Raw genomic sequence first — 23,215 nt, forward strand, 5'->3', positions numbered from 1 at the left:
GTTGGTTGATGGGCGGACCCGGCGACCTTGATGACCGCCAATGTCCTCTCTGACAAATTTCGTTTTTTGCACACAAAAAACTGTTACCAAATAAAAAAAATATTTGGTGGATCTGCTAGATAAAAAAAAACTAAATCACGCGGGCTGAGGCCGATCGTGACACTTTTCAGAACATAGATGACAGATCTACTCTTTTTTAACTTTTTTCTCCAACACATACAGTACACATATTTTTTAAAATATATATATATACAGTGACAACTACTGCTCTCTGGCGTATAGCCTAGGAGTGGTAATGGATCGTGGTCTGGTGGTCTCTTCACAATCTAATCAACTTGCCCTTATATATTTTTATCTTAAAATTGTATAAGATTAGAGCCCGGTCCTTTTAGGATCCGACCCTTAGATTACTTAGGCTAAATTTTAAGCCGCTTTACCACTCTACATAGATACATACTCTAGCATTTGTGTAAAGTTAATATGTACGGATTCAGGCTAGATTGGGTCGGCAATACATAAGCATTATCGTCCCTTGATTTGTGGGGAACTGAAGAGACAAATCAAGCCAGCCTGCGTGTGATGGTGGAGCCAAGGGAATTGCATGTAATGACATTTCTACGCTACAGTTTTGAGAAGGGGAGACATTGTTGTCAATGACATGTCAGATATGATGTTGATGTCTTTTACAAGGATGATGCGAAAGGCTGATGATAGTGTTTATTTGTGACTTTGCTTCTAATATCCTGCTATAATCACTCTTCATAAAACATGATTGAGAATAGGCAATGCCTTGGTATTGGCTAGCTCTTCCTCCTAGAAGTTTTTATGTTAAAATAGACTGGTATTTACATAGAAGTTTTTATGTATTGCTATGGTGCTACTTATACTTGCTAATCATACAGTAGACTGGTCGCACACTTTGTGTGTTTGTAGTTTATTTTTGTGTGCAAGCTCATATTATTCCCGTGTTGGAGAGAAGCTCAATAATAGCCATGCCAAGAATGTTGTTGTCTTCAGTTCACGCCATCTGTCGCGTCTAGTTGTGTTCTTCTTCTTCTTTACTTAATGGTAATTGATTCATACGACATCTTAAAAAAGTATAACTAAATCAGGTAATCTACACAACCAAACAAGCTAAATGCAAGTCATCGATCGTATACTCTAAACCAATCATCCTTTTTAAAACAAGCCCAAGGACCATCATGCTCTTGTACTAAGGCCAATTATGAAGCATGAGCAAATGTGAATGCATTTATTAGCTTGTTTGGCTTCCATGGCTTTGTTCTATGCCACAATGCAAAGAATACCGCATCTAAAAATAAGTTGATGATGTGAGTTAAACTAAAACATATGCAACACAGTTTCAGTTCGAATGATAGGAAATATGACCGACAAAGAGATATTTACTTTAATCTCCAATATATATTTTTAAATATGTTATTTATGTTTTTTATTTTTCGATGACTACCAAAACATCTAGTTATATTTGAGTTGTTTGGTTCATATTTTGGGTAGTTCCATATATATTACATTGAATTGTTTGACCTTTGAGATTTATAGCTTTTTTAGATAACAGAGGTAATTATTAAGAAAAGTATACCACTTTTTTTTTGAGGGCAAAAGTATACCACTTGGTTTGGCAGGTAAAATCACACGCGCCTGACCTGCTTCATTTTTTTGCCAATTGCATGCTTGGGCTCATCTCGGTTTTGTCTGGACCTGATCCAGTAAAGTTTCGGCTTCTTGGACAAAAATATTGCACGCTAGGCCCAGGTCTAGTATTTTAGCCAATGGGTACAAAAAGACAGGTCCAAGGATGCAAAACGGGCTGGGTGGTTGCGGGCTTGCGGCCCAGGAGGAGGAGACTGAAAAATTTGCTGCTAGAGAAAACTGGAGTGAGGGAGAAGTTGGCATCACTCTGCTGGTCTGTCTGCTCTGCTTGCGGCGGCCTTGGACTCCCCTGTTCGGCCAGTCCTCTCCCCTGCCCGCCTCCGGTCCTCTCCTCTGTTCGGCCGCTTTCCCTCCGAGATCATGGGGCTACTCAGCATCATCAGGAAGATCAAGCGCAAGGAGAAGGAGATGCGCATCCTCATGGTGTAGGTTCCCTCCGCCCTCCATTTCCTTTTTGATGTCCTATGCGTCCGTTCCCCACGGTTCTTAGATTCGTTCGGATCCAGTGCTCGTGCCGCCGGTCTGCTCAATCTTTCGTTTGGCGTTTGCATTGGTTCATGGCGGCTGATGTGATGCGATGTGGGTTCGCCTCAGGGGTCTGGACAACTCGGGGAAGACGACCATCGTGCTCAAGATCAACGGGGAGGACACCAGCGTCATCAGCCCCACCCTCGGCTTCAACATCAAGACCATCAAGTACCACAAGTATGCGTTCCTTCTTTCCTCTTCTAGTCCACTACAGCTCCTGAGCATATGCATTTCTGACATAAGGTTGCTTGCTTTAGAGTCGAGTGTTATGTTAGGCTTGAGTCCCAAAAGGAATTCCTTGCTTTTAAATTAAAAAGGGCGATACATTAGTTCAGTTCATATGGTTTAGTGCCACTGTTGCAATTTAGAACATCAAGAAGTTTTCACCTTAGTTGTGATAATTTAGTGGAGTCGTTTGTTTATGGGCTGCACCTTTGTCTGATACAATGAGGTGGAACTGAGAACCCTGCCATCACATTCTTTTTCTCGCCCTGAGGATTACATTGTGGTTAATTGCCAAATTAGTATATTACAGAGTAGTCTGCTCTGCAAGGTAAATTATATCAGTAGGATTTATTGAAGATGTTAAGGACAAAGGTCAATAGTGCTTCTGTACATGTTCTGCCATGGGACAAATAGTTCAATGTTTTACTTCTGCTGTTCTGCGTTTGTAGAACTGTGAAATAAAAATTGCATAGGCCAGCAGTTTGACAGACTTGTTTTGCATGTTTGTTCATACAAAATGGGGATCGGTTGCCATGTTGAGGTTTCCCACTCAAGTTACCAAAAGTTTTCCTGCTGGTACACATTCATCCGATACGTTACATAAAACATGATTCAGTGAATTAATTGATATTTTTCCCTTAATTGAGATAACATATTGCACTTGTTTACTGGGGGCATGTTCATCTGATATCATGCAGTGAGAAGCCGTAATGCTTTCTCCTCCTGGTCTACTGATTGGATTGCTGTTAATTTGTTAAGTAGAATATTACAGTAGATAACTCTGAAGTAAATTGCGTGATAATAGGGTCTATTAAAGATGTGAGGACAAAATCCAGCATTTCTTCTTTGTAGCCAACACATGTTTGGCCATCAAACAAACAGTTTGATGCTTTAATTCTGTGTTTGTAGAATTGTGAAACAAAAACTGCACAGGCTAGCAATTTGATAGTCCAATGTTGCATGTTGGTTCACGCAACCTAAAAGTTCTGCTGGAGATGCATTTTCATTACTTGTAGTTTCAAACAACTATAAGTTTTTAGTGCAGTGTTGAACTTTTGGAAGATTCAGTTCAGTATAATTATAGATGCAATTTTTTAGTGCAGCATTGAACTTTAGGAACATTCAGTTCATCAGAAGAGCAGACACAATTTTCAAGTACTATAGGTTGCAGACCCTCATTGTCATTTTCCAAATACCAGGCATAGCACATGTGACAATCATGCTTTTTTTTCATGTTACTGCAAGTGGGTCTGGTTAATTATTTTAATTTGGTGATTGTCTCAGATACTTGTTGAACATATGGGACGTTGGAGGACAGAAGACTATCCGATCTTATTGGAGAAATTACTTTGAGCAGACTGATGGGCTAGTTTGGGTGGTTGATAGTTCAGACGTACGAAGGCTTGATGATTGCCGTGCTGAACTCCACAATCTCTTGAAAGAAGAGGTATACTATTACCAGACCTCTAAGCGATAGTGATGAACCGAATATTTAGCTGTAGTTCCATAAAATTTGGTACATAAAAACATTGTTGTCCTTCAATGCCGTGAGAAGATGACTGAAACGTCTGCTTTTAAGTATATTTCGTTTCATTTAGCCCACCTATAATTGTGTAGTCCTAATGATTAATATGATAGCCCGTTTAGTTAATGACAGGGGTCTCATGGTTAAGCGAACGTGAAACTTGATCCCCCACCCCACCCCCACCATCGGGCATCAAATTTAATGTGCTATTGAGCTTATACCCATGAATCCCTTTGTCTTGGCTTGAAATGGTACTGAAATAACATTTCAAACATTGAGGGTGGTACTAGTGAAGAACTATGCCATGTGTTTGGCAGTAAAGAATAATGTCTCTTTGCCAGCCTAGGCTAAGAAATTTATGTATTCAGACAGTATTCCAATTGAATGATCCTTGAATTATTAATTTTAACAGAGACTAGCCGGAGCTTCATTGTTAGTTTTTGCAAATAAACAAGACATACAAGGAGCTCTAAAACCAGCTGAAATTGCCAAGGTAAGCAAACTTCAGTTCCTACATGTGCATTTGAGACTTATGTTTATTTGGCTGCCTCTTGTATGCTTCTGTTAGACAAAGGCTGCAGACATGAAACAGATTCCATAGGCCAGTTATGTTTAGCTATACTGATCTTCATGTGCTCATTTACTGTCAGTGGCGTCATTATTACCATGTGCCACACTCATGTTTGACAAGGTTCTTGTCGGAGGAAATCTCCAGTTCGGTGGCGGAATGCACCCGCCTAATCCTAGTCTAGGATGAGTTTGGGGGAAGTCAAGGAACGGTAGATCAAGGGGTGAATGAATACAGAAAGCACACAAGGGTTTAGAGTGGTTCAGACCGCCGGAGCGTAAAACTCTACTCCACTGTGTGTTGTATTATTTGTGAGAACTTAAAGCTTCCGAGAGCTCGTGAGCTTGGGTGTCTCTGAAAATCCTGCTTTCTATCGTGTGCGCTCTCCCTTTTATATGCTCAAGGGGAGCGCGTACACTGAGCGGGGCCCCGACAGGTGGACCCGACGACATATTAGATAACGTACCCATTGGAGCCTTTATGCCACAGATTCGGAAATCTTCCTCTTCGGCTTCTCCCTGTAGTTCTCGATCGGGAAGTTGATGTGCATATCTTCTACCAGGGTATGGTCATGTACCGTTTCACCAGCACAGTGCCTGCTGTCAGTGACATGCACAGTGGAAGTCGTGCTGTCACTGTTGGGTCAATTCCCGCTGACAGACGAAGGGGCCGTGTTGACCTGCCGTGCTGTAGCTTCAGCGCATACTGTAGTTGCGCACGCCGCAGCCCTCCTGCAGCAGATCATAATTACCCTTTGCTCACTCGCGCGGCGCTGTGATGTGACTACACGCCGCCCGCCTTCGTACGCGGTGTGGTGATGCGACGCGCCGCCTCGGTAACTGGCGGACTTACCGTGGTGTCAGCATACCTACCCGACGTGTCAGTGGACAGCCCACGTCCTGACCCGGGCACGCGCACCCCACCTACCGGCATTTAATACGGTAGTTGGGCTGGTGTCCCGCAGAAAGCTGGCTGCCACCGAACACGTAGCAGAGCTGGCTTAGCAGCCGGTTCCTCAGGGGCACGTGGCGACACCGGACCTCCTCCCCGGAGGAAAGGGAGGTCTGGGCCCCTGAGGCCGACCCAGGTGCACGGACCCCTAGAGGGTCCGGCTTCCACACGTGGCGGCACCGGACCACCCCACGGGGGTTCGGGCCCGTGATGGCCGTTCCTGAGCACCTTATCCTTATGGGCACATGGAGGCGCCAGACCTGTTAGAGCACGGGGTAAGGTCCGGAGACCGTGATCCCAGCTGTCAGGCCCGGGCCGTACACCCCGTCACCAAAAAGCTTAGCGCGAGCTTACGGATAACCTCGCACCCCTCGGGTTGGACATACTAGCAGGAGGTACCCCTGCCCGTATGTACGCACAGTTCTGCTTTGATGTGGACCCAAAAGGATATGCTCAATTGAATGTAGTTAGCACCAGTTATGCTCTTGAATAGTTCTATATCGTGTCAGCATCCAATTTTGCTGCAATAGTTGTATATCCACTATCCAGTCATTCGTGATCAGTCTGCATTTTATTCTCTAAAAATTATGAACCTGTAAAATAGATTTTTGTCAACGGCATGTAGTTCTCCTTGCGAACCAGGACTCTGCAACACTCCATCATTTTCCATTGATTAGATGGAAATTGCTGTGGAGGTTCTAAGATACTGTTGAAGCTCTCATGCCAAAAGATAAAAAGTGCGTGCAAAATGCTGTAGAAGTAGCAGATGTGTGGTGAAAAGTAGGGTTGTAACTTGCTAGCAATATAGTTGCATGATTGGGAGGCAATTCTTTGCTGTACAAGTATACGGCTTGCGCCATTTTCAGCTGTATGCAGTCCCTGCAAAAATTGCTTTACTCTGCATTTAGCTAATGTTGACTCGAAGTGATAGTGTTTTCCAGTAATTCGAGTTACTGCCTTACTGGTCCTGTGAGCATCCAACAGGGACCAGGTAGCTTGGATTAAGTTCACTAGCGACTTGTAACACCACCAGGGATTAGAAAGTTGTCATTGTTGGTTTCATCCATCTAGGGGGCTGTTTAGATTGCAAATTTTTTGCAACACGATACTGTAGCGTTTTCGTTTGTATTTGACAAATTTTATCTAATCATGGACTAACTAGGCTAAAAAGATTCGTCTCGTGATGTACAATTAAACTGTGCAATTAGTTAATTTTTTTACATACATTTACTGCTCCATGCATGTGTCCCAAAATTGATGTGATGGAGAGAGTGCGATGGAGAGAGGGTGTAAAAAGTTAGAATTTGGAGGCGATCTAGGGTGTGTTCGTTTCGCATTAGAGGGGTCTAAAACACAGACCTATAAATTAGAGGTCTAAACATTTTATAAATTAGAGGTCTAAACATTTTAGAGGTCTAATATTTAGAGGGGTGTTCGTTACGGCCCTCTAAAGCCCTCTAATGTGAGTAAAATTACAGTTTTACCCCCTATCCACCCAAACTTCGGCATCCGCGTACACCTCGCCCCTGCCCGCGAGCTCGCCAGACCCTGGCCGCGCCTGGGCGGACCCGAGCAGGTGGCCGCGGTACGAGACGGCGGCGGAGACCGCGCGGTAGCGGAGCGGGAGGACGAAGCCCGTGTTGCGGACGCGGAGCCGCAGCGCGAGGCCAAAGGTCGAGCGCGGGCGGTCGGCGCGGAAGTGGTCGACGCGGAGGCCCTCGACGCGCGCGGCGGGGGCCAAGGGGTAGAGGAGGAAGGCGGCGCCGGCTAGAAGCGCGCGGGCGAGGAGGAGCGGGAGGGTCCGGGTGCAGGCGGCGGGGGAGGGGCCACGGCGGGGGCGGCGGGAAGGGGCGGCGGCGGGGGAGGGGCGGCGCGGGCGCAGGCGGCGGGGGAGGGGCCGTGGCGGGGGCGGCGGGGGAGGGGCCGCGGGCGCAGGCGGCGGGGGAGGGGCCGTGGCGGGGCGGCGGGGGAGGGTGTAGGCATCTAGGCCTTTAAGGTATGTTTCGGTGATTAATGACAACCATTATTGTGACTAATGAGTTTGTGCAGCTTTATAGATCATTATTGCTCATTTGGTTATATGTCAAAAGAGGCCTCCAAATTTTCATTATTCAAAAAGGCGATCTCGGCATTCAACTCTATAATGTGTCAAGACTAAGGATCTTTCTAGTCCTAAGTGTCATAAGGTTGAGAAGGACACTTAGGTTAGTATAGGTTTTATAGTTTTGTAGTGATCGCACTATTAAGAGGGGTTTAGGCTTAGTAACTTGAGCATGGACATGGTCATTTAAAAATGGATGCACACAATGGTCACTCAGGTTTCTAGAAGCTCAAATAAGTGGTTCTCAACTTATATCTCAAGAATATTTGGACTTCATTCAAGACTCAAGTCAGATTAGGCAAAATCAGAAAAATCCTATTCACCGGTTTAACCGACGCCTCAAGTTTTCTATACGTCGGTTAAACGAGGTCACCAGGTCTGGACAAGTCAATACACCGGTTAAACCGACGTGATTTGAAAAGGGACGTCGGTGCAGTTGTCCAGAGACTCGGTTTTCAGTTGATCAGTGGACAAATAGACTCACCGGTTAAACCGACGTTATTTGAAATTGGACGTCGGTGCAGTTGTCCAGTGACTTGGTATTTCTGTTGATCAAAGGATGATTACACTCACCGGTTAAACCGATGCAACGACGGTTAATCTTCCCAAACAGTAACGGCTAGTTTTTCAAAAGGGGAGTTTACATTCACCGGTTAAACCGACGATGACTGTTGGAGGGACGTCGGATTAACCGGCGCTACGCAGTTTTCTGGCAGCTTTTTCTCCAACGGCTCTATTCGTGTGAGCTGCCCATATATACCCCTCCAATGGGTCATTCTACTACTCTTGACACCAGGCAACATCAAAACACACATACTTTAGTCAAGAGCCACCTTGAGCTTCAACATTTCATACACTTGTTGATTCAACCATTCAAGAAGCAAGATTAAGGACTTGAGTAGAGAGAAGCTTGTGTGCATCCATTCTTGGTGATTGGTTCTTGCTCAAGTGAAGACCTTAGCTTGTTACTCTTGGTGATTGGCATCACCTAGGCGATCTTGGTGATCGAGGTGATTCTCGCGGAGCTTGCCAAGGATTGTGGAAGCCCGGAGAAGAGATTTGTACGTGGCTTGATCTCCACCACACCGGGATGGTGAACGGAGACTCTTAGTGAGCGCCCTCGTCTTGGTGACTTGGGAGGTGACAATACTCTTTGTGAGTGTCACAACGTGGACTAGGGGTGTGTGCCAACACATCGATACCACGGGAAAAAATCCGGTTGTCCCTTGTCCACTTTACTTTTTCAAGCATTATCTTTCATGCAATTCTTTCATGTGCTTGATTTAGGGATCACTAGTTAGCTCTACCGTGCTAGGCTTTATCTCTTTTCTATCTTGTCTAGCTTGTGTAGGTTGTTTAGTTATCCGGTTGGTGAATTGGTGCCTTTCTAGTTTTGCATAGGTTAAGGTTGTTTTATCTTGTTTTAGAAATTGAAAAAGGCCCAATTCACCCCCCCTCTTGGTCCATCGATCCTTTCAATTGGTATCAGAGCCTCGTTGCTCATTTGGATCATTAGGCTTCACCGCCTAGAGCTATGGCCAAGATGGGTGGTTCGCCGCCTCACTTCGAGGGCAAGAACTTTGCCTATTGGAAAGTTCGCATGGCCGCATACCTTGATGCGATTGCCCCCGAAGTGTGGTTGGCAACTAAAGTCGGGTTCACCGGAGATCCCACCCCCGACCAATTAAAATGGAATGCTAGAGCTAGAAATGCAATTTTCGAAGCTATTAGTGAGGAGGTCTTTGCTAGAGTAAATGGCATGGATCTAGCAAGTGATATTTGGAAGGAGCTCATTGAAATACATGAAGGTTCCACCAAAGTTCATGAACAAAAATATCACTTGTTTAGAGCTAAGTATGATTCCTTCAAAATGCTAGCTCATGAAAATTGCAATGATATGTATTCTCGCTTGAATGTCATTGTCAAGGACATTAATGCACTTGAAATATCCAAAATTGACAGTGCATCCATCAATCGCAAGATCCTCATGCTACTCCCAAAGCCCAAGTATAACATTATCAATGCTATGCTTCAAAAGGAGGATCTCGCCGCAATGGAAGTTGGAGAACTTGTGGGCGAAATTCGCGCTCATGAAATGAGCATTCTTGGTATGACCGAAGAGCCAACATCAAGCAAGTCAATTGCTCTAAAGACCAAGACAAACAAATCCCGCAAGCTCAAGATGGTCAAACAAGACTCAAGCTCAAGCAATGAAGAAGATGATCATCTTGAGAGCTCATCCGATATTGAAGATGATGGAGAACTTGCTCTCATGATGAGAAAGTTCACACGCTTGAATGAGAAGATCAATAAGAAGGGCTTCAACTTTGACTCCAAGAAGGGAATGTTCCGGCCAATGGATGTCAAGAACAAGATTTGCTACAATTGTGGCGAAAAAGGACACATCCGTCCTAATTGCCCCAAGCCGGACAAAAGAAGCAAGGACAACAAGAGTAAGCATCGCCATGATTCAAGCGATGATGAAGAAGAGGAGAGGAAGAACAAAAACAAGAGATTTGGGAAGAAGAAGACCCATGATAAGAAGACCAAGCTCTTCCCAAAGAAGAAAGGGCACACCAAGAAAAGTTTCTTGGTGGAGAAACAAGAATGGGTGACCGATGTCTCATCAAGCGAAGACTCAAGTGATGAAGAAGACATTGTCACCATCGCCCTCACCAATGAAGAACCATCTCTACCTCCGCCTCCTATGTGCCTCATGGCAAAAGGTAACACCAAGGTATGTGAGGTAGATAGTGAAGATGATAGTGATGAAGAGCTTGATCCAAATGAATTTACTAACCTCATCAATGAGTATACATCCGTCATCAAGAGAGAAAAGGGCAAAGTTAAAGTTCTTGAGAGCACTCATGCCAAGTTAGAGCTTGCCCACTACGACTTACTTAGTAAGTACAATGACTTGCTCAAAAAGCACAATGAGTCACTTGTACTTGCTAAGCAAGTTGAAGAGAGCCACAAAAAGCTCAAACAAGAGCATAGGGAGTTGGCTCACGAGTATCAAGAACTTGAATTTGCTTATGAAGTAATTGACCCAAGTCTTGAGAAAGTTGTTAATGAAAAGGTCAATACTTCTACTTCATGTGATGACCTACTCATTGATGCATATGCCACTAATGTTGTGGCCAAGCTTGCCTCTTCTAGGGAAAAGGAATTGATGGATCAAGTGGCAAGCCTCAAGAGTAGTGTGGAGAAACTCTCAAGGGGAGAATACATCCACAAGGAGATTCTCTTCAACAATGCCCGTGACTATGGTAAGAGAGGTCTTGGTTCATTTCCGGAGCCAAACATGGCTACAACTCCTTCTCCGGAGATCAAGACAAGCTTCATCAAGGAACTTGGTTCATATTGCCAACATTGCCAAGTCACCGGGCACCACACTAGGGAGTGCACTTTACCATCACGTCCTCTTCCTAAATTACCCAAGAATTACTCATCAATGTTCCAAAATAATCATTTTCTCTTGAGTAAAGTGAAGGGCAAGGTGAAGGCCAAGTTCATTGGCAAAATTGCTAAGGAGTCGCGGAAAAAGCTCCCCAAGCAACTTTGGGTCCCAAAAGCTCTTTTCACAAATGTGCAAGGCCCAAAGCTTGTTTGGGTTCCGAAAACTCAAAAATAAATTCTCATGTGTGTAGGTGAACTACAAAGCCGGTGGAAAACATTGGGTACTTGATAGCGGTTGCTCTCAACATATGACCGGCAATGATAGCATGTTCACCTCACTTGAAGACCCCGGCGATCATGAACATGTCACCTATGGTGATAACTCAAAGGGGAAAGTCTTAGGTTTGGGTAGAATTGCAATCTCAAAAGATTTATCCATTTCAAATGTTTTGTTTGTAGAAGCACTTAGTTTTAACCTCATTTCTATTGCACAATTGTGTGATCTTGGACTAACGTGTACCTTTGACAAGAATGGTGTTGTAGTGACTTATGAAAAAGACAAGTCATTGGTATTCACGGGGTTTAGCCATGGCAATATTTATTTGGTGGATTTCTCTTCAAAGCAAACAAGCACCATGACTTGCCTCTTCACCAAGTCGTCTCTTGGGTGGCTTTGGCATAGAAGAATTGCTCAAATTGGCATGAGCAACCTCAAGAAAGCCCACAAGAGAGGGATGATCACCGGCATAAAGGACGTCACTTTTGACAAGAACAAGCTATGCAAAGCGTGTCAAGCCGGGAAGCAAGTTGCAACTCATCATCCTATCAAGACGATGTTGTCTACCTCCAAGTCGCTCGAGCTACTACACATGGATCTTTTTGGTCCAACTTCATACAAGAGCATTGGTGGTAACCTCTATTGCCTAGTAATTGTTGATGATTTTTCCCGTTACACTTGGGTCATGTTTCTAGGTGATAAGGGTGAAACTCCGGAAATTTTCAAGACATTTGCAAGAAAAGCTCAAAGGGAATACAATTCCCCAATCGTGAAGATCCGGAGTGACAACGGCACCGAGTTCAAAAATATGAAGATTGAAGAATGGTGCGATGAAGAAGGAGTCAAACATGAGTTTTCCGCCACCTACACGCCCCAACAAAATGGAGTGGTGGAAAGAAAGAACAAGACTCTCATCACTCTTGCAAGAGCAATGTTGGATGATTATGGCACGTCCGAGAAGTTTTGGGCGGAAGCAATCAACACGGCGTGTCATGCATCCAACCGAGTGTATCCTCACCGACTCCTCAAGAAAACTCCATATGAGCTCATCACCGGAAGGAAACCAAATATTTCATACTTTCGAGTCTTTGGTTGCAAATGCTTCATTTATAAGAAGAAAAGGCTCGGTAAGTTTGAAAGTAGATGTGATGAAGGTTTCTTTCTTGGTTATGCGTCAAACTCCAAAGCATATAGAGTATTCAATCAAACCTCCGGGTTAGTTGAAGAAACATGTGATGTGGAGTTTGATGAATCTAATGGGTCCCAAGAGGAGGTTGTTGGCTATGAGAATGTAGGGGATGAAGAGATTGAAGAAGCCTTGAAGAAGATGTCCATTGGGGATATCAAGCCGGAAGAGATGCATGAAGGCAATGATCAAGGGGGAGGACCTTCCTCATCTATACCAAGCACCTCCACGGCATCCCTAGTGGATGAAGTTCAAGATAAAGTTGATCCACTACCTCAAGAAAATGTGTCAACACCAACACCCCAAGTCCAAGAACAAGAAGAGCAAAATGTTCCACCACAAGCACAAGTCACTCATGATCCACCCCAACAAGCATCCACGCAAATACCGCTAGTGAAGCATGATCGCATATCCAAGGATCATCCAATTGGTCAAATCATTGGTAGTCCTTCCAAAGGAGTAAGTACTCGTTCTAAGCATGCTTCATTTTGCGAACATCACTCGTTTGTTTCTTGTATTGAACCCACTAGCATAGAGGAAGCACTTGAGGACTCGGATTGGGTGATGGCCATGCAAGAAGAGTTGAACAATTTCACCCGCAATGAAGTTTGGGTCCTCGAAGCTCCTCCGAAAGACAAGAACATCATCGGCACAAAGTGGGTCTTTCGAAACAAGCAAGATGAACATGGGGTGGTGGTACGCAACAAAGCAAGACTTGTGGCAAAAGGGTTTTCTCAAGTCGAAGGTTTGGATTTCGGTGAAACTTTTGCTCCGGTCGCAAGACTTGAAGCTATCCGCATTCTTCTTGCTTACTCTTCACATCATAATATCAAGTTATATCAAATGGATGTGAAAAGTGCTTTCTTAAATGGCTTTATTAACGAACTTGTTTATGTTGAGCAACCTCCCGGGTTTGTAGATCCGAGGAATCCTAATCATGTTTATAGGTTGCACAAGGCACTCTATGGACTCAAACAAGCTCCAAGGGCTTGGTATGAGAGACTTCGTGACTTCCTAATCATGCAAGGTTTCAAGATCGGGAGGGTGGACACCACTTTGTTCACAAAAGACGTCAACGGGGACCTTTTCATTTGTCAAATTTATGTTGACGATATTATCTTTGGCTCAACTAATGATTTACTAAGCCATGAGTTTGCTACCATGATGTCTAGGGAATTCGAGATGTCCATGATTGGCGAATTGACCTTCTTCCTTGGTTTTCAAGTCAAACAAATGAAGGAAGGGACATTCATTTATCAAGAAAAATATACTAAAGATATCTTGAAGAAGTTTAAGATGGATGAATGTAAGCCAATCAAGACACCCATGGCAACCAATGGGCATCTCGACTTGGATGTGGACGGTAAACCGGTTGACCAATCCCTCTATCGCTCCATGATAGGGTCTTTGCTTTACCTTACCGCATCTAGGCCCGATATAATGTTTAGCGTGTGCTTGTGTGCCCGCTTTCAAGCTAACCCTAAGGAATCACATCTTTCTGCTGTGAATAGAATCCTTCGGTATCTCAAGCACACTCCTAGCATAGGCTTGTGGTACCCCAAAGGCGCTAGCTTAGATCTCTTGGGATACTCGGATTCGGATTTTGCCGGAAGCCGTGTCGATCGCAAGAGTACCTCCGGGGGTTGCCACTTGCTTGGGCGTTCTCTAGTTTCTTGGTCGAGTAAGAAGCAAAATTCCGTGGCTTTGTCCACCGCGGAAGCGGAATATATAGCTGCCGGTGCATGTTGTGCCCAAATTCTATATATGAAGCAAACCCTTTTGGACTTTGGTGTGAAACTAGGAAGAATACCACTCCTTTGTGACAATGAAAGTGCCGTAAAAATTGCCAAGAATCCTGTTCAACACTCTCGCACAAAGCACATTGATATTCGCCATCACTTCTTGCGTGATCACGAAGCCAAGGGGGACATTTCCCTTCAAGGTGTGAGATCCGAGGAGCAATTGGCGGATATCTTCACAAAACCTTTAGACGAGAGTACCTTTGTTAGGCTAAGAAATGAGCTAAATGTGTTAGATGCGGCAAACGTCATGTAAGTTGCCATGTCATATAGGAAAATGCATACATATAGGACACTTGTCTAACCATGGTAAGATAGTGATGAGCAAGGGTTTAGCTAGAGGTGGTGGTCCACTTGTTTTCCTCTAGGCTTGTAGAAAGGCTCATCATGATGAAGCTTTCCATGGGATCAAATTTGACAAGTAGATCTTGAATTCTCGTTATGCATTTCTTGTCATATAGTTGTGCATCTCATGTTTACCTTTCTTTTGCATGTGTTTGTAATTTGCATTATCATTGCATGCGTAAAGGTCACAAAGGAGATCACTTGATGAAAATGAGACTTGTTTTACGTGCAAGATCTTAATTCATGAGAAGTGAAAAGAGTAAAGTGTTAGGTGCGTTATTGCCTAGTGAGCAAGGTCATTGTGAGTTTGAAGCTTTCCTCCTTCAATATTCCTATGACATGGCTCATACATTTTAAATTGACACTTTGTCTCTCTTGCGACTTACCCTTGATTTTGAAAAGAAAAACTATTTAAGTTATTAAGCTATCCTATTTTGAGGGGTAAAGTCGCCTATGCAAGTCCATTAACTTGAGTTTGGTTGAATCTTATAAGTTCATTGGACTTAGCATAGAAAAGTGAGCTGAGAGAGGGTTTTTGGGTTCACCGGTTAAACCGACGCTCAATGGATCTATACCCATCGGTTTAACCGGCGTTACTAAGTGTCAGCCACAGCTCAGTCATTTCAGGCGTTCAACCGGCGTATACAAAATTTGCAGCATCGGATCAACCGATGAACAGAACACAATTTTGACCTGAAAATCAACTGTTATTTGCATCGTTCAACCGACGAGTTCATTTGTCAGATCATCGGTTCAACCGGCGTACAGATACAGATTTGGCAGTGTTTCTGGTAAACTACACCGACGCAATCAAACGGTGCTCAAAACCTAAGCGTCGGATCAACCGGCGATAAGAATTTCTGCCGGGTCCACATGTCATATTTCTCTCTTGCCGGCTCACGACCCATTTGCTCGCGCTTTCGTTTCCACTCGACCCCTCGCCTTCGTGCCGTCCGTGCGCCGCCGCCACTCGCCGTCCGTGCGCCGCCGCCGCTCGCCGTCCGCGCGCCGCCGCCGCTCGCCGTCCGTGCGCCGCCGCCTTCCCGCGCCCGCGCCGCTCGCGTCCACGCACTGCACCGCCGCCCTCGCGCCGCCGCCGCTTGCACCCGCGCCGCTGCCTGCAGCTCGCGTGCGCCCACGCCGCCGCTGTCCGTCCGTGCCCGTGCCTTCACGCGCGCCCCCGCGCCGCCACTTCCGCACCATCGCCGCTCGCGTCATCCCAGCCGCAGCCCACGTGCCTTGCACACGCACATTGCTTCGCTCTCGCGCATTCACTCTTTCACGCCGCGCACGCCACGTGTTCTGCAGTTTGTCCGAGCGTGCAGCGCCGGTTTCTTGTTTCCTTCTGTTGTGGAGATGGGTCGTGACAAGAGGAAGGGGAAGGAGATAGTGGTTGAGGAGCCCGCGCGCAAGCGGACTCGCGCAGCGAGAGAGGCCGAGAGGGCCGAGATGGTGGCTAAGGCCGCCGAGGAGCAGGCGTCAGGCCGTGCTCGTCCTTTCGCGATCAGAGATCCAGCAGCCAGGGGCAGAGGGAGAGGCAGAGGGATGGGCAGAGTCAGAGGAGGCAGGGCCACCAGAGCCGCAGCAGCAGCAGCAGAGTCAGCGCAGTCAGCTTCAGCGGCAGAGTCCGAGTCAGAGTCAGCGACAGACCAGTCTGAGCAGTCTCAGGGGCAGGCTACACCTCAGTCACCAGCTCTACGACGTTCCGGCCGCACTCGGCAGACGTCCCCTGCAGAGCAGCCCTCACCTGCGACCGAGCGTCGCACTGGACCTAGGACGCGAGGAGGTCACCAGCCACAGGAGCCTCGCAGGTCCACCGCAGCAGCAGCAGCAGCTAGACGAGCCGAGGCCCTAGCGGCCGAGCGCGCAGTGTTCCGCATGGACACTGTCGTGCGTCTGGAGCCAGGTGTGCTGCTCCAGAACTTGACCAAGGCCAATGCGGCAAAGGTCAAGAGGCTCAGATGGAGTATACAGGAGGAGGAGTGGTTCCCGGTGACACGAGACAGCAGGGTCGATCGTAGATTCTGGACGCTCCTTCAGGCCAGTTCTACGAGACCTATCAGAGACGGGGCCACAGGATTTTCCCTCACCGAGTACTGGACTGGGTTTCACTGAGGACAGCTGCAGGGGGAGCTGATGTCCGCGAGCACTTCGAGCACTTCAGAGGTCTGCCCAGGTTGCTCTCGATTGAGAGGAACAGATATATTGAGGACTGGGTCAGAGTTTTCTACGCCACAGCTTGGATTGCCCCAGAGCGCCGAGCAGTTCACTTCATGTTTGGAGGGCAGGTGTTTGGTTTGTCCAGAGCGACACTTGCAGGGATTCTTGGAGTTGACCTAGTTGATGTCTCTCTGCACGAGATGGTCTACGGTGATGCAGATCCACCACGCAGGGCTATGATTGGCGGGATTGCACCTTCTCACGAGGTGATCTCTCAGTGTTTCCGTCAGCCATTCCCTGCTTCCTACGCCAGAGTCCCTAGCCTGCTGACCCAGAGGCTTACGCAGTTCACATGGCACTCCGGAGGACTTTGCTCCCGAGGAGTGGCTACCCAGAGGGGTTCACAGGTCTGCAGCAGCTACTGCTTCTTCACATCCTTACTCATGAGCCGTTCGACATTGTTGACTTCATTTGGCTGAGATTGAGGATGTCATCACTGACGGGATGGGTGTCGTGCGTCAGTTACCATATGCTCACTGGATCAGCTTCATTTGTTCTATGATTGTGCCAGCTGAGTCCCCCGTCAGTGCAGTTTACAGACAGGACGAGGTCCCATGGTTTCCAGTCTACCGTCCGACAGCACCCTCAGACAGGAGGAGAGGCAGACAGGCCGATCGGGCTGCTATGGCACAGTTGGCACCCGAGGTACAGGCCCGAGTGGCCCAGGAGGATGAGGCGTTACTTGCCGCAGAGGCACAGCTTCCAGGAGGAGAGGATGAGATTCACTGGTCCGATCTTGAGTCAGACTCCTCCGAGGACGAGGAGTACTTCCTGCACCTGCTCCAGCGAGTCACGATCACGAGGCAGGGGGGTCCGGAGAGCCAGCTCCAGTGACAGCTGCTATGCTACAGTTTTCTGAGTCTCAGGTGTCTCAGCCGTCTGAGCTCACCGCACTTTTACAGCAGCTGGTCACTCAGCAGAGGGAGGACCGCCGGGCACAGGAGGAGGCCAGGAGAGTCCATGAGGCCCAGCTTGCACAGATCCAGAGGGAGGCCGCCGAGAGCGTGCTGCTACGGAGGAGCGTTTCGTCGGCCTTATTGACAGAGTCTCACAGAGGACGACGCTCAGTTCCAGCAAATGCAGCAGGGCATGATGGCGATGTTCGGGATGATTTCACAGTTGTATTCTCACACCGGACTCGCCCTCAGCAGCCAGCACAGTCAGGCCTTCAGGGCGCCGGAGCACCAGCACTTGCAGTTACACCTGCTCCGGCCTCCACTGCTCCAGCTTCTTCTACGACTCCGGAGATTATGTTCTCACTGTCAGCACTTCTCGGGTCTGCGAGTCGTCCTATCTTCTCTCCACTGCCTGCGACCTCACTATTCCAGGAGTCACCCTCTACAGTCCAGTCAGTTGGCCTCCCCGCAGTACCACAGCCATTACCTTCAGGGGGAGGCGGAGAGGTGTCCTTAGCCCAGCAGTCGTCACAGCCGGCAGCTTCAAGCACTCACCTCTTCAGATGTTGACACATCTTCTGCTGAGCCGGCTACCACTTCCACGGACCCTCTCCCAGGCAGTGCCAGCACCAGGGCCTCGACGACAGCCTCGACGACTGCCACACCTCCCGTCAGCTCAGCACCAGCCGGTCCTTCAGATCAGCAGTTACCAGCAGTCACTGAGGATCCACCGTCTGACGACGACGACGACGATGACCCGGATCGCTTCCTCGCCGTCCCGCGGCACCCAGATCAGTAGCCTTTTTGTGCTTTGATGCCAAAGGGGGAGAGGGAGTCAGGGGGAGGGTAGCTGTAGAGAGAGCTCGATCTGACTTTTGATGTTTCTTATTGTATTATATTTGATGTTAGTTCATGGATATGTACATTTGTCACTTGAGCATGCTGAGCTTTTGAGACATATCTATGGATTTCGTTTGAGCCTTTGAGCTTTTTGGTTCCTTTCTTTCGAGTTTGCCTGTATTTATTCTTGCCATATCTTTCTCGCTCTCTCGTTATTTATGTCTGTGTTGTCATCAATCACCAAAAAGGGGGAGATTGTAGGCATCTAGGCCTTTAAGGTATGTTTCGGTGATTAATGACAACCATTATTGTGACTAATGAGTTTGTGCAGCTTTATAGATCATTATTGCTCATTTGGTTATATGTCAAAAGAGGCCTCCAAATTTTCATTATTCAAAAAGGCGATCTCGGCATTCAACTCTATAATGTGTCAAGACTAAGGATCTTTCTAGTCCTAAGTGTCATAAGGTTGAGAAGGACACTTAGGTTAGTATAGGTTTTATAGTTTTGTAGTGATCGCACTATTAAGAGGGGTTTAGGCTTAGTAACTTGAGCATGGACATGGTCATTTAAAAATGGATGCACACAATGGTCACTCAGGTTTCTAGAAGCTCAAATAAGTGGTTCTCAACTTATATCTCAAGAATATTTGGACTTCATTCAAGACTCAAGTCAGATTAGGCAAAATCAGAAAAATCCTATTCACCGGTTTAACCGACGCCTCAAGTTTTCTATACGTCGGTTAAACGAGGTCACCAGGTCTGGACAAGTCAATACACCGGTTAAACCGACGTGATTTGAAAAGGGACGTCGGTGCAGTTGTCCAGAGACTCGGTTTTCAGTTGATCAGTGGACAAATAGACTCACCGGTTAAACCGACGTTATTTGAAATTGGACGTCGGTGCAGTTGTCCAGTGACTTGGTATTTCTGTTGATCAAAGGATGATTACACTCACCGGTTAAACCGATGCAACGACGGTTAATCTTCCCAAACAGTAACGGCTAGTTTTTCAAAAGGGGAGTTTACATTCACCGGTTAAACCGACGATGACTGTTGGAGGGACGTCGGATTAACCGGCGCTACGCAGTTTTCTGGCAGCTTTTTCTCCAACGGCTCTATTCGTGTGAGCTGCCCATATATACCCCTCCAATGGGTCATTCTACTACTCTTGACACCAGGCAACATCAAAACACACATACTTTAGTCAAGAGCCACCTTGAGCTTCAACATTTCATACACTTGTTGATTCAACCATTCAAGAAGCAAGATTAAGGACTTGAGTAGAGAGAAGCTTGTGTGCATCCATTCTTGGTGATTGGTTCTTGCTCAAGTGAAGACCTTAGCTTGTTACTCTTGGTGATTGGCATCACCTAGGCGATCTTGGTGATCGAGGTGATTCTCGCGGAGCTTGCCAAGGATTGTGGAAGCCCGGAGAAGAGATTTGTACGTGGCTTGATCTCCACCACACCGGGATGGTGAACGGAGACTCTTAGTGAGCGCCCTCGTCTTGGTGACTTGGGAGGTGACAATACTCTTTGTGAGTGTCACAACGTGGACTAGGGGTGTGTGCCAACACATCGATACCACGGGAAAAAATCCGGTTGTCCCTTGTCCACTTTACTTTTTCAAGCATTATCTTTCATGCAATTCTTTCATGTGCTTGATTTAGGGATCACTAGTTAGCTCTACCGTGCTAGGCTTTATCTCTTTTCTATCTTGTCTAGCTTGTGTAGGTTGTTTAGTTATCCGGTTGGTGAATTGGTGCCTTTCTAGTTTTGCATAGGTTAAGGTTGTTTTATCTTGTTTTAGAAATTGAAAAAGGCCCAATTCACCCCCCCTCTTGGTCCATCGATCCTTTCAGAGGGGCCGCGGGCGCACGCGGCGGGAAGGGGCGGCGGCGGGGGAGGGGCCGCGTCGGGGGGGGGGGGAGCAGGGGCGGCGGCGGGGGAGGAGCCGCCGGCGCAGGCGGCGGGAAGGGGCGGCGCGGGCGCAGGCGGCGGGGGAGGGGCGGCGCGGGCGCAGGCGGCGGGAAGGGGCGGCGGGGGGGGGGTGGGCAGCGCTGGGAAAGGCGAGCGGATTAGAGACTGTTAGAGGGCTCGTGGGCTCTAAAGTTTCTGCACCTCTAAACGTCCCATCGGAGCGCGTCTAGTGAGCCGTTCGGATCCCGGCCTCTAAAGTTTAAAGGTTTCGAGCTTTAGAGGCCGGCCGGAAAGCAACGGCCTCCTTGCAAGGCTCCGCCAAGCGTAGGTCTTAGCTGTGTCCACAAAAGGCTTGGGAAGGCAAAACTCCAGTTCTCCACGGCAGATGGCCGACTGACACTCGTGTGCCTTCCTTTCAGGTCCTGAATCTTGAGGTGATGGATAGGAGCAGGCACTGGAAGATCGTTGGTTGCAGCGCCTACACCGGCGAGGGGCTCCTCGACGGATTCGATTGGCTCGTGCAGGACATCGCTTCTCGGATCTACGTCCTAGACTGATAATTTGTCATGCCCTGTCTTGAGTTGGATGAAATCATTGCGTCCGTTGGATGAAATTATTGCGTTCAAGTTTCAGTTGGGTGAAAACTTTTTAGTATTTTTAATCGGTCAGAATGCACGCAGATCAAACCAACTCGGAGCACACCGAGAGATGCGAACAAAAACCTTGCTCACTCTTTTCTTCTCACTTCATTGCGGGAACAACTCGGGAACGGTAAACAGGGGAACCAACACCTAATCGAACGGTAACACGGCCACTAAACTCAGGGGTAACTCGGATCGAACAGTAACACGGAACACTAATATGATATCTAGGATAACTTGGCTGCCAGCACGGGAGGGCCACCCCATCAGTTCCTCCAGGTGCCACCGGAGTCACCGCGGCTGCCGTAGCCACCGCCGCCGTAGCCGCCCTCGCGGCGACCGCCGTAGCCGCCACCGCCTCCGCCGTAGCCGCCGCCGCCGCCGCCACCGTAGCCTCCCTCGCGGCGACCGCCGCCGTAGCCGCCACCACCTCCGCCGTAGCCTCCGCCGCCGCCGCCGTAACCTCCCTGGCGACCGCCGCCGTAGCCACCGCCGCCGCCGCCACCGCCGCGGGACTGGGCCTGGTTGACGGTGATGTTGCGGCCGTCGAGCTCCTTGCCGTTCATGGCCTCGATGGCGTCCAGCATCGACTGCTCCGTGGAGAAGGTGACGAAGCCGAACCCGCGGGACCTCCCCGTCTCACGGTCGGTGATGACCTGCAAGCAGATGAAAAAAAACACTGGATCAGCGAGGGCGTTCGATTCGGGTGAGCTCAGATCCGGATCAAAACAAGGCAGATCTGGCGAACCACGGCACAGATCTAGACCGGCATCAACAGGAACCCATCACAACACCACCCCATGCGAAACGGAACTCGATAGGAACGGACCTTGGAGTCGAGGACGTCGCCGTAGGAGGCGAAGGCCTGCTGGAGGGACGCGTTGTCGGTGGCCCAGGCGAGGCCGCCGACGAAGCAGCGGTACTCCACATCCGCCGCCGCCATCTCCCTTCCAACTAAAACCCTAGAACCGAGGACTTGGTAAGAGGGGGAGGAGAAGCCAACCCACCTCTGAGAGAGCACAGGGGAAGACGGGTGCCCTACCCCGCGAATTTATAGCGCGAGAGGCGCGACGCGCGCCGTCGTGATCGGATCGGACGGTGAGCGTGGGGAGGCGCGGTCCCGGCTGAAGATAAGGATCCCGAGGTGGGTCCACCGGGAGGGTTCTCGAGGGCGAGATATTTTTGCCGATGGCGTGATGGGCCTGCAAGCCGACCGGGGCTGAATGCTTCATATGGGTCGTCTGGTCGGGCCTGCCGACCTATCGCAGTGCCAGCCAGACTGGGGCAATCGGATTGGCCCAACCTGTTGCGGATCCAGAAAAAAATGGCGTGGCGTGGCGGTGCGGTGCAGATTCCCCTGTTGAGTGACAACAACGGAGCTCCATTTTTTAAACAAACGGTCAGGATCTTCTGACGAAAATTTTTACCGTTGGGCCATTGTTAATCGTGCCTAGTTAGCCTTTCAAAAAAATCATGCCTGGTTAATTAGGAGTAGTTGTCCTAGGGTTTCCCATTAAACTACCAGTCTACCACTCTGTTTCTCCATTGCATGCGCGTTCTCTCCAAGCTACTTCATGCTAAACAGTATTATCCATGGCCTCTCAGGACATAATTCTTCATCCATTGCCAACAGGATTCGACCATGCGGGACTGGAACAATATGGAAGAACAATGCCAAGCCTAGAGTTCCAAAATTATCGATGTTGGCGTCGGGATATGCTTGCCTTCTTTTAATAAATGCTTGTTTATAAAGCGGAGAAACACATGCGGTGAAGGGTAACAGGAACTGATGGTAATTATAAATCCGTCTCTTTTGTACAAGATACTCGAAAAATGGTTTGAAAGAAAACATGTGAAATGAAACAAATAGAGGGGGCCATCTTCTGTACAGAAGAAGTGAAATGGGAACTGGAAAAATGATTTGAAAGAAAAACATGTGAAATGAACCAAAAATAGGTCCCACCGAGATTTGAACTCGGGTAGTCCAATGTCCTGACCACTAGACCATGGGACCTTTGGTGGCTCCGCTTGGATTATCATCCTGAAATACTTTTTAAATGCCGCATTCAGTGCAAGAAGGGCATCATTTTATAAGATAATAGTACAGGACCGATGTTGCGGTG

General features: G+C 47.9%; 2 protein-coding genes across 3 annotated transcripts; one reads left to right on the forward strand and one right to left on the reverse strand.

Moving 5' to 3' along the window:
- Positions 1-1,895: 1,895 nt before the first annotated feature.
- On the forward strand, positions 1,896-22,936 carry LOC112875297 (ADP-ribosylation factor-like protein 2). Of its 2 annotated transcripts, none has more exons than XM_025939097.1 (5): positions 1,896-2,096; positions 2,266-2,376; positions 3,709-3,871; positions 4,362-4,442; positions 22,726-22,936. In XM_025939097.1, exons 1-5 carry the CDS (start codon positions 2,032-2,034, stop codon positions 22,774-22,776), a joined length of 471 nt encoding a protein of 156 aa, XP_025794882.1. In that variant the 5' UTR covers positions 1,896-2,031; the 3' UTR covers positions 22,777-22,936. The 2 variants fall into 2 exon arrangements, with proteins under 2 accessions (XP_025794882.1, XP_025794881.1); XM_025939096.1 differs by lacking the exon at positions 22,726-22,936 and adding an exon at positions 20,871-21,064 and having other exon boundaries at positions 1,897-2,096.
- Positions 21,163-22,121, reverse strand: LOC112875299 (glycine-rich RNA-binding protein 2-like). The gene is made up of 2 exons (XM_025939098.1): positions 21,922-22,121; positions 21,163-21,748 (listed from the first exon to the last, which is right to left on the reverse strand). Exons 1-2 carry the CDS (start codon positions 22,033-22,035, stop codon positions 21,359-21,361), a joined length of 504 nt encoding a protein of 167 aa, XP_025794883.1. The 5' UTR covers positions 22,036-22,121; the 3' UTR covers positions 21,163-21,358.
- Positions 22,937-23,215: the final 279 nt, after the last annotated feature.

This window comes from Panicum hallii, chromosome 9 (genome assembly GCF_002211085.1).
Source record: "Panicum hallii strain FIL2 chromosome 9, PHallii_v3.1, whole genome shotgun sequence".
NCBI classification, from domain to species: Eukaryota; Viridiplantae; Streptophyta; class Magnoliopsida; order Poales; family Poaceae; genus Panicum; species Panicum hallii.

Excerpts from the sequence above, each read along its gene's own strand:
- LOC112875297 (XM_025939096.1), top strand. The coding sequence starts at position 2,032 with ATGGGGCTACTCAGCATCATCAGGAAGATCAAGCGCAAGGAGAAGGAG. Across the intron at positions 2,097-2,265 it reads GAGATGCGCATCCTCATGGT|GGGTCTGGACAACTCGGGGA; the intron begins GTAGGTTCCCTC and ends GGTTCGCCTCAG. Across the intron at positions 3,872-4,361 it reads ACAATCTCTTGAAAGAAGAG|AGACTAGCCGGAGCTTCATT; the intron begins GTATACTATTAC and ends TAATTTTAACAG.
- LOC112875299 (XM_025939098.1), bottom strand. The coding sequence starts at position 22,035 with ATGGCGGCGGCGGATGTGGAGTACCGCTGCTTCGTCGGCGGCCTCGCC. Across the intron at positions 21,749-21,921 it reads GCGACGTCCTCGACTCCAAG|GTCATCACCGACCGTGAGAC; the intron begins GTCCGTTCCTAT and ends ATCTGCTTGCAG.